The sequence below is a fragment of the Dermacentor albipictus genome, chromosome 7 (genome assembly GCF_038994185.2).
Source record: "Dermacentor albipictus isolate Rhodes 1998 colony chromosome 7, USDA_Dalb.pri_finalv2, whole genome shotgun sequence".
Lineage (NCBI taxonomy): Eukaryota > Metazoa > Arthropoda > Arachnida > Ixodida > Ixodidae > Dermacentor > Dermacentor albipictus.
Window position 1 is genome coordinate 11,249,755 of NC_091827.1, and position 9,455 is coordinate 11,259,209.

The 9,455-nt window shown below is 49.0% G+C and overlaps 1 protein-coding gene across 1 annotated transcript; it reads left to right on the forward strand.

The window, feature by feature from the left end:
- The first annotated feature begins 835 nt into the window (after positions 1-835).
- On the forward strand, positions 836-7,539 carry LOC135904391 (uncharacterized). The gene is made up of 4 exons (XM_065435121.2): positions 836-1,327; positions 3,186-3,461; positions 4,454-4,669; positions 7,121-7,539. Exons 1-4 carry the CDS (start codon positions 998-1,000, stop codon positions 7,436-7,438), a joined length of 1,140 nt encoding a protein of 379 aa, XP_065291193.2. The 5' UTR covers positions 836-997; the 3' UTR covers positions 7,439-7,539.
- Positions 7,540-9,455: the final 1,916 nt, after the last annotated feature.

The following is a 9,455-nucleotide window of genomic DNA, read 5'->3' on the forward strand; positions in this document are numbered from 1 at the left end:
CGATTTTTCTATGGAGACTTCTTGTACAACCTGTAAGATGTTGCATTGTACAAACTTAAATACTTTCGTTAGATAGTGCCTCAGCGCATTTGTTCGTTTTAATTTATACTTATTAAGAATGCAGTTGTGATCTGGCTATTCTCATATTTCCGACGTATTTTGTCTGGTTCAATGTGTTTAGAATACTATATAGAGTGGATTTTTAAAGTATTTATGTTGTTCCTGATTGGGATATCTGGGCACTGATTTTAGTGGAGGTCCGTGCGCCTGAGGGTAAATTATATTTTGCCTCTTGACTTCAGGGTAGCAAGGCCTATAGGTAGCCATCAACGCCTTCAGCAACAACTTCAAAGAGAAACACACACATTGTCATAAATAAATCGATGCCCAAACAAACAAACAAACAAACAAACAAACAAACAAACAAACAAACAAACAAACAAACAAACAAACAAACAAACAAACAAACAAACAAACAAACAAACAAACAAACAAACAAACAAACAAACAAACAAACAAACAAACAAACAAACAAACAAACAAACAAACAGACAAACAAACAAACAAACAAACAAACAAACACAAACAAACAAACAAACAGACAGACAGACAGACAGACAGACAGACAGACAAATATGAGGTATCAATTTCGCCCTGTAGGACTAACCGTTCAAGTGGATATGCGCTTTGGCGTTGAAGATGATTTCTAACGTTATTATATTTACCACTGCAAATACTGCTATTTCCCCCCCTTTTTATTCCTCTATACCGCCCGCTTCTTCGCCGATACCCCGTTGTGGGTATGTGCAAATGTCTGGGCTGGCATCATCGTTATCGACGTCAAAGGTACAAGCCAAGCCAAGACGAGGCCCATCGCTACTGATGCCAGTTTCTCCACCGACAGAAAAAAACACACAGCCGCCTCGAAATCACTCGTGCCGATCCCGGGGTGCTTGGCCACCACCGGCCAGTCCCCGGCTGCAGTCCAGGGAGAGCCATGTCTGTTTGGGACATCGAAGTCGAGGAAGCCTCGTCGGAGGTCGCCCACGGTCCTTGGTATCTGCTGGAGAAGGACACAGACGGAGCTTCGTCAGAGGATGCCGAGACAGGGAAGCTGCTCAAGGACAGCGAGGACGACAGCGAGGACGAAGAAAAACTTGATTTCTTCAAGCGCGTGGGCGGCGGCGAACGGAGCAGAAGTCGTGACGTCGAGAGCTTCCAGCGGTCTCCGCAACGCGGAGACAAACGCAGCGGTCGCCGCCACAGCCTGCTGGAGCTCGCCTACGACGTTGCTCCTGAGCTCTTGCGCTGCGCTTTCGAAGCCGGGGTGAGAGCCGAGGCGTTTAAGCCACGCCATGGGCGAACGAGGCGGGGCGAGACAAGAGCACTCCTGCTGGAGTGCCATTAGGCGTCCGAAGCTCCGAGCGTCGCAATACCCTTGCTTTGATCAGGGATGTATTGCGGTCTGTGCGATTGCAATTTAAAGGTGGCGACAAACCGGAAAGACCGCGCTGGAACGAGGGCGGGCTCAGCCTGGAACCAGAGTTTTGACAGTAGGACCTGTCTTTGTCAGAGACTTTACGGACACAGCTCCCCTTGGCGAAGTGTTGGCACCAGGCTGAAGCTTTAGTAGGCCCACTGCTCAACACTTCGTTTTCATTTTCTTGCAACTTTCTTAAAAAAAAAAGAAAACGCACAGAATGTCACTCGCTATTAGAGCGCACGTATTGCGTGCTACGGAGTAAACGCGACAGCGTAGCTCGGGAGCTGTGTGTGTCGAAGGTATGTTACATGCGAACGTCATCCAAAGAGTGAACTGGCTAGTGGGCTTTACACTTTGAGAAATATGGGGAAATGTCGCAGCCGTCACAGGTAGACCATGTAACATCGCCGTAGTGAACGCGTCAGAGTGCTTTAGAGCCAGAGCGCTGGAGGCCTATTTTTTTCCCTAACGTACACCGCAGTCCTATCGCCCCCTGTAGTTCCCGCCGACTCTTCAGTGTTCTACGAGATTATTATACAGGAATCGCAGTCGCAGCTGTTTGTGTGAGCATCCAAGGCTGTTTAGCCAGCACTGTAGTGATGGCTAATGTGCGCATTTTTTTTTTTACCTTGCGGTGCGTAATGTCGGCTGCTATTTTTTTCTTTCTCGTATACCGACATGACTGAATAATTTGCTACACCAAGGTATTTTTTCTCCTTTTTCTTTGCAGGGATGAGTTTGACAGTCGAGTGCTATCTTTTGACTGACTGTTCTGCATATGTCAGCAAATATAAAATTGTAATATACAAAACAATATTGTATGCGTGGTTTGTATTGCCAGGTGACTGGGCATAGCCAAGTCACCGCTGAGATGAAACACTTTATCAGCCGTTAACTTTCTGGACGGTTGCAAATCTTCGCGTGCAAGTTGCCATGTGAAACAGGTAAACTTACTTGTATTGTCGCTGCTTTTCTCAGCGCCGTCAGGATGTTTGCGCGGCAAATTACTGTCACTTCCGCCAAGTTTAAAACTATGGGTAAATTCACCAATGGGCTTTAAACTTTCTGCGCATACCGTCCCTGGTCTATAAACAACATACATAAAAATGAAGGATTACCCTATATGCGCACTCAGCTCCTAATCATACCTGCCAACCTTTACGAATCTTGTAAAATGCCATATTTCTAGAGCTTGCTCACGACTGTCGTAATGACACCAATATTGTTTTATTTGGGTTAAATTTTGGGCAAGACTAATTTATAAAGAATTCAAATGAGGTAGCCGACCAATATTTTAGAGTCAGTTTTTTCGAACACGCTCGATTATTAGGACCTACCCGCAGTTCTGCCAGACACTCCACAGAAACTACCTACAACTGCACCGTAATTTTCGGCCACTCATTGCACGAATATTTCATTAATAAGCTTGATGAATATTTGTTTATCCGCGGAGCAGATGATTCGAGCTTCGCAGAGTGCGTGTCCATAGATTGCTTACAAAACCGAGTCTGATTCAGTTTCAGTATTTTGTTATTCTGGGCTTCGACTGCAGTATTTTGTCAGAACGTAACGTGGACAGGTCTGCTTGGTTTAACAGAACACTGGCAAGAAAAAAAAATGTCAACACTGCTTATAGATGGCGCCGCGAATCCAAGGCCCCCTACGTACGTGAGCTTGCAGCGAGCTTGGACCATGCGTGCAGTATGTGTACCTCCTCACTTGGCTCGTGGAGGAAACGCCGAGTGAGGATTGGGCCCTCCCCCAAATGCTGTCCGGCGTCGAGATCCCGGTGGTGATCCTGTCGAGGGCCCACCTGTACGTCGTCACGGCTCGGCTCATGTCCTGGTCGGTGGCCAAGCTCCGCGCCATCGAGGAGGGCGTGGCCAGCTGTACGCTGTTCCTGCTCGTGCTGCTGCTCGCGGTGCTTCTGCTCAGCGCCGGGAGCGCCCACGTGCTCTTGCTGGTGCAAGGCATGAAGGTGAGATCCGTTGCGGAGTCGCTTTCGCCCTGATTTGCGCAGCTAGAAGCATGGCAACTTTCGCGACGGTCGCCCTCTGACAGTGAGCAACGTGCTTAGACCGTGGTCGCGCCCTAAGAAGACGAGTCGTGCCGTGTGTGCCCTTTGCGACTTCTCAGTAGGACAGCGATACCATGGAGTGCCCCCGAGTACCAGGTTGCCGTTGAAAATGGTACTTCATTACTCTAACGAAGAATCTTTTCAGTCTATAGGGGCCATGTTACCGACGATTTTGCAATCGATTTTGTTACCGCTATTGCAATCAGGGGATTGTGGTCAGTCTCTGCAGCCACCTAGTGATCCTAAGCGAAGCGGTGAAATTGCTCCAAGTTGAACGTTGCACCCAGAGCTTCTTTTTGAATATGCGAGTGCCTTTCTTCAATACAAGGCAGTGTCCTTGAGGCATACGCATCCGGCCGGCCATCCAGCAGCATGATTTCGTAAAACAGCTGTCCCAATACCATATTGCGAGGCATCTGAGGACATTCTTGAAGGCTTCTTGAGTCAGAAATGCCAGGATGAGACGCCTGTATACCAGATTTAAGTACATACCACTCAGATTCGTGGGCTGCTGTCCACCCAAAGATGGCGTCACCCCGAATAACATCTGTGATCTATATTTTCTCTGCAGATAAGTTGGATACACACTCCTCTCAATAGTTGATAGACACCAACCAGCTCTGCACTTAGGTCTTGGAGGTTAGTTCGGATGTTCGAACATCGGCCAGTCTGGCCTACGTACACTTTGTCACATATAAATACAGCGAAGCGCATTCGTTTCAGCGAGTAAAGAAATAGGCGACGCTTAACACATCACTTTTTTTTTTCAGGAGGCATTTCAAGACGTAAAAAAAATTCACTAGCGAGAACGGTACATACTTGATAAACGCTATCACATTACAAGTTCTCAAGGTGCTTTGCCATCCCGTTCTCTTGCCTGGTTCTATTCGCAGGGGCTGCTCGGGCGCTTGGCTATGACGGCGTGGCTCTCGACCTACGAAGGCTGCAACAAGTACCTCGTCTGCCGGCCGCACAAGCGGGACCCGAAGACCTGCACGCTTCCCACGTGGTGCCGCGTGTCCCGTAACAGCACGACCAGCGACGCGCTCTGGATCGATGCCTTCGTGTACGAGGCGCTTGCCATGTCAGATCAAGGCCAGCTGATCCAGGTGCGAAAAGCCGTGTCGTCTGTTTCGAAAACGAAGGGTGCGCAGACATGAGGAAAGAAGGAAACGGGTTACCACTTGCAGAATATCGAGTTACCGAGGTGCTCTGCGCCAGCAAACACAGGTAGCGACGTCCTGTGAGGAACTGCTTAACCAGAGGGCACGCATGGCTAATACAACAGTGACTGGTCATATTCCGCTTAAGTGCTGGTGCAATGCGTCGATTGCTGCGTGATCGCTAATGTGCAGTTCCTTTATGACTTCTTTTTTGGTGATATCACTCGCAACGCAAAAATGCTTCAAATGTACTGTAGATGGACAAAGCGCCACAGGATGTCGTTACCGGCTTCACCATGACTCATCATCATTGCCTGCCGTCCACTGCTCAAGCAACCTGGTAACCCGTAAATCATTCGAAGCTTACGGACAAGCTAAATCTCTCTAATGTCCCTAAAGCCTCGAGAAACTTCCGGTGGCGTTTCCTATCGGCCTGCTTCGAAAAAAAAAAGAAAACGTATTTTCAAGTTGGTTCGGCGTACGGGAGGCGTCTCTTTACGCTTCAAATAAAATAAATGAATGTGATGGTTCCAAATGCACGTACATAAATAATTACCTGTGTAACTCGCTGCGAGATTGATGCGCAAAATTGTGATTATCTGCAAGAAAATGCACCGCAGTGTCGCCCGAACGGCGAAGCACTGATAACGGTAGCAAAGTATCTGACAACTATACAAAGTCAGGTTCGTTGTTTAATTGGCCGCATGAATTGCTGGGGGCAGGGATGTCGCCTGGCGATGTTGACTGGGGCTGAAGAGCCGGGGCGTCGTTGCTGACTACTGTAGTGTTCATTTCGTTTCCATTGCGTGAGCTTGCTACGTCTGGGTCACCAAGCTATAGGGGCGCGAAATGCGTCCGCTATAGACAGACGCGCGCAGAGAGAAGAGGACGAACTTTGAGAGCGACCGGCGAGCAGCCGAGCGCCGGTGAAACTGAAACTTTATTGTACGTGACTTCCACGCCGAGGAGGTCGGCGCCGCGAACATAAACATCGGCTCGTTGTGCAGACGCTCACGGCGGCGGCGGCGGCGGCGGCGGAATCGGATCCACTACACTTATTCCTTGGTTAAATTAACAAGCATCGTTTCACGCGCGCACAGGTAATCATGAACAGATCTCACCCAATCATCGCGAACAGCCGCTGTCCCAGCGGTGCGGGGATCAAAAGCAGCAGCGGCGGCAAGCGAACGATCCATACTGCATCGAACGCCAACGCGTCTCCGAAACTTGAGATTAGTCGGCCTCCAACACTAGGTGCGCGGGAAGATAGCGCGCACGAAGCCGCCAGCCATGTCGGCTCGCCCTGAAATTTCCCCCGCCGCATGTATACCTCTAAGATATAGGGCGCGACATGAGCAGCCACGGTCGAGATAGAGAGGCTTTCGATAGGAGACGCGCGCTCATCTGCTCCCGATTTCCACCCATGCCCTAGCGCGTGCTTAACCACTTACCACGTGGTTAAGGCACGCGTCACGTTGAAGGGGCCCTGAACCATCCTTCGGACTCGGTGAAAAAAAACACATTCTGTTTAGAGCATACGCTACGGTGAACACCTCAGAAAATGTTTGCAGCCGTGCGCAGCGCGTGGCGTTTTCTCCAACGCCACTCCTTCAAAAAGAGAGAGAGAGAGAGAGAGAGAGAAAGAAAAAAAGAGAAAAAGAGAAAAAGAAAGACTTTCTCCTCACCGTTTCTAAGCTGCCGGAGAGTTGCATATGTGGTCATATACAAGATTTCCATACATGGCTGCTATTGGGCGATAGTTGATATCAACCGAAAAGGGTGATTCGATCAGTGCGCTGCTTACTACTGTTAAAGCGTGTATTGAGCTAGGAAAGAATGTGACTATAGGCTCGCTAAGGAATGGGGAAATAACAAAAAATGAAGATTGATTGTGATCGTGAGGGAGATATGTAGATAAGTCAGCGCATACCTATGAATCAGTGACCATTGCTATCCGCTCGCAAAAGCAACAGGAAAAAACTGGGAAGTCATACTAGTGAAAAAGCAGAATAGTTACGTCTCGAATCTCTCGGGGAATCTGCAGTTAGAAGTTGGCAATATAACGTACTGTAGAATTCTTTCTTTTCAAACTGCAATTCCATGCATTCGGAAGCTTAAAATCTCATCTACTGCACAGTTCTTGCTTTCTTATAATTTTCTTTGCCAATTGCCGTAGATATTGTGGCAGAGATTCCTCTGATATACGATACTGCAGCCTTAATTTTTTATTTTTTTCTGCGCGAATCGTATGGTTTCTGCTCGTGGCGCTAGGGACAGTCAAGTGTACGAAATATCGCTTTTAGGGCTTCAGCAGTGGCGAATCGTGTCGTGTCGCATATTGCCAAAAACTGTCAATCGACTTTTCCGATTCGATTTCGCTCTCTCTTCTCGTCTCAGGCGATCAAGGAGATGCACGGGGAGTCCCTGGAGCACTTCGCGCGCCTCTACGCATTCGCCACGTGCGCCTGGGCGTACGCTCTGGTCGCTGCCACGTGGGCGGCCGCCAAGATGCAAATGACGATGTACGCCGACGTCATTTCCGCCTGGCGCGTCTTCGTGCGCCACGCGCAGCGACAGCTGGACGTCCACGCCACTCGAACAGACGCCCTGCGCACGGCGGCGGCGCTGCGGTCGATTGTGTACGGAAAGCCTACGCGGCCGGAGCCCATTCTGATCCGCGTGCCCTCGCCCCCATGCGGCTGGTTGCTGTGGTGACGAAATGACGGACGCGTCGTTGCCCCGCTGTTCCCTTTAGTGGCGTGGACCGTCTTCGAAGCGATTAAAAAATTAGGTAGCGTTGGGCGAACATCCAAGCATTGCTGTTTGCGCGCGTTCAATTCCTCGCCGCCGTGGCTGCAATCCGATGGGGGGTTGGGGTTTACAGAATGCGAAAAAAAAAAACAAGAAAAAGAAAAACGCTCCTGCATCGAATAGTGGCTGCTCGGTACAGGGACACTAAAGTACTATTTATAAAGAAATTCGGCAGCACCGATATAACGATAATTGTCCACAGTGTAATGAGTTAAGCATCGAATTAGTATAGCGCTACACAGCGGCAGAACCCAGAACGGCAGCCACCGTCGATACGAGTTATGCATGAGGCGTGTGCTGCAGCGGTACTCCTCTTTCGCGCTTCCTTAATTGAACACTGGGCCCCACCAAGCGTTGGCGTGGAAGGCGCTCATGGTGGAGCGCCACGTACCCAGTGCAGTTCTGGCGCAGTGTGCTGAGGCGTCGAGTTGCTCTCCTCGAAGAAAGCCGTGTGACCTGGGCTGGATTTCGCTCAGCATTGCAAAAAAATTAAAGGATCTTTTGCGTCATTGTAGAGTGGCACGCACCTATTGGCACCTACCGAGTGACCAAGGTGGCATCAAACAGGTTCACTGGACACCAGCACAGAATGATTGGCACATACCCAGTGCGCCAAGTCGATGTCAAAGAGCTTCACTGAAGAGCAGTGGATGCCCACTTCCGCTTCTACAGGTACCCATGTCAGCGGGAAGGAGTTTCGTTGAAGAGCGGCACACGTGTATACATTGCTACATACTCAGTGACACAAGTTGGTCGGATGGTTGGCTAAGAACCCTGCTCACTCGTACAGCAGCCCGATACGCTATACCCGCTTTCCGGCCTACTGGGCCTGCGGCCCAGTAAGCCGGAAAGTGGCTAGATACAAACATTGATAGTCCCCGGAACGTGCGCAATAATAACTCCGACATATCGCCCATACTTTGCGCTCGGCGTGAGATGATTCTATGGGATTGCTCATTTTATAATTTATTTCTTGCTGCCACGACTGAAAGCTAGTACCACGGGCAAATTAGGATCGAAGTGGGCAACATGGACACTGCCACGTCGTTACTCATCGCGGTAACCGACGGGAGTCGTTCCAGTGCTTTCCGGAACACGGTAAATTCGGCGCATGTGCAGTGGTGACAGTCGTTATGACGGCAACGGTAAGACGGTGATGATATGCTAAACCTCTCTAATGGATGTGGAGGCGTGTTCTCGAAGGAACACAGTACAGATAATTTTGGAACAAAATGCACCAACAGCGAGTTCAATACACCTGTCTACAACGCGGTGCAGTCAGTCAAAGCAGCTTCCAAAGCATAAGGCAACGGGCAGTGTGAGAGGAGACAAGGCAACTAGTGAAAGTAGCAGTGGATGGTCACATGCTGCGGGTTTCGTAGCATGTGCTATCGCAAGTGGCACTAGCGCAGCTGGAGCACGCGCTGCGCGGGGTTCCACAGTAAAATGACGTTACCTCCGAACTTCTTACACAATCACCTGAGAAATATGCCGTACCATAAAATTTGGCAGATTCTATCAATCCGTTATCTCCTAATATACGTTTGGGTCAAATGGACGTCGAAATTTTCATGAAAAAACACTGTGAGACCTTGTTAACCGTATCTTATTCGCATTTTTAAGCCGAGTCTTCTCTTCTAAATGCTGCCCTTTTTAAAATAATTCTCGTTATCACAGTCGGGCTAGTACATTAACAAATACTTGAGTTGCCTTCTAGGTTTTCGAAACATGATTTGATATGGGCTACACATGACGACTTTAACAACGCTATCCACTACATAGACCATTCCTCCACACAACTCCCCTGACCCGCTACTGGGTCTATCCACCATAATGGAGAAGAAATCCCCGAGTAATTGAGTAACCTTTCTATTATTTCCCATATACCTATTCACAAATTTTGTTACATTTGTTATAATAT

What these genes read in the sequence shown, in the direction of transcription:
- LOC135904391 (XM_065435121.2), top strand. Translation starts at nt 998, where the DNA reads ATGTCTGTTTGGGACATCGAAGTCGAGGAAGCCTCGTCGGAGGTCGCC. An exon ending in GCTGCGCTTTCGAAGCCGGG is followed by an intron (nt 1,328 to 3,185) that starts GTGAGAGCCGAG and finishes CCATGCGTGCAG; the next exon opens with TATGTGTACCTCCTCACTTG. An exon ending in TGCTGGTGCAAGGCATGAAG is followed by an intron (nt 3,462 to 4,453) that starts GTGAGATCCGTT and finishes TTCTATTCGCAG; the next exon opens with GGGCTGCTCGGGCGCTTGGC.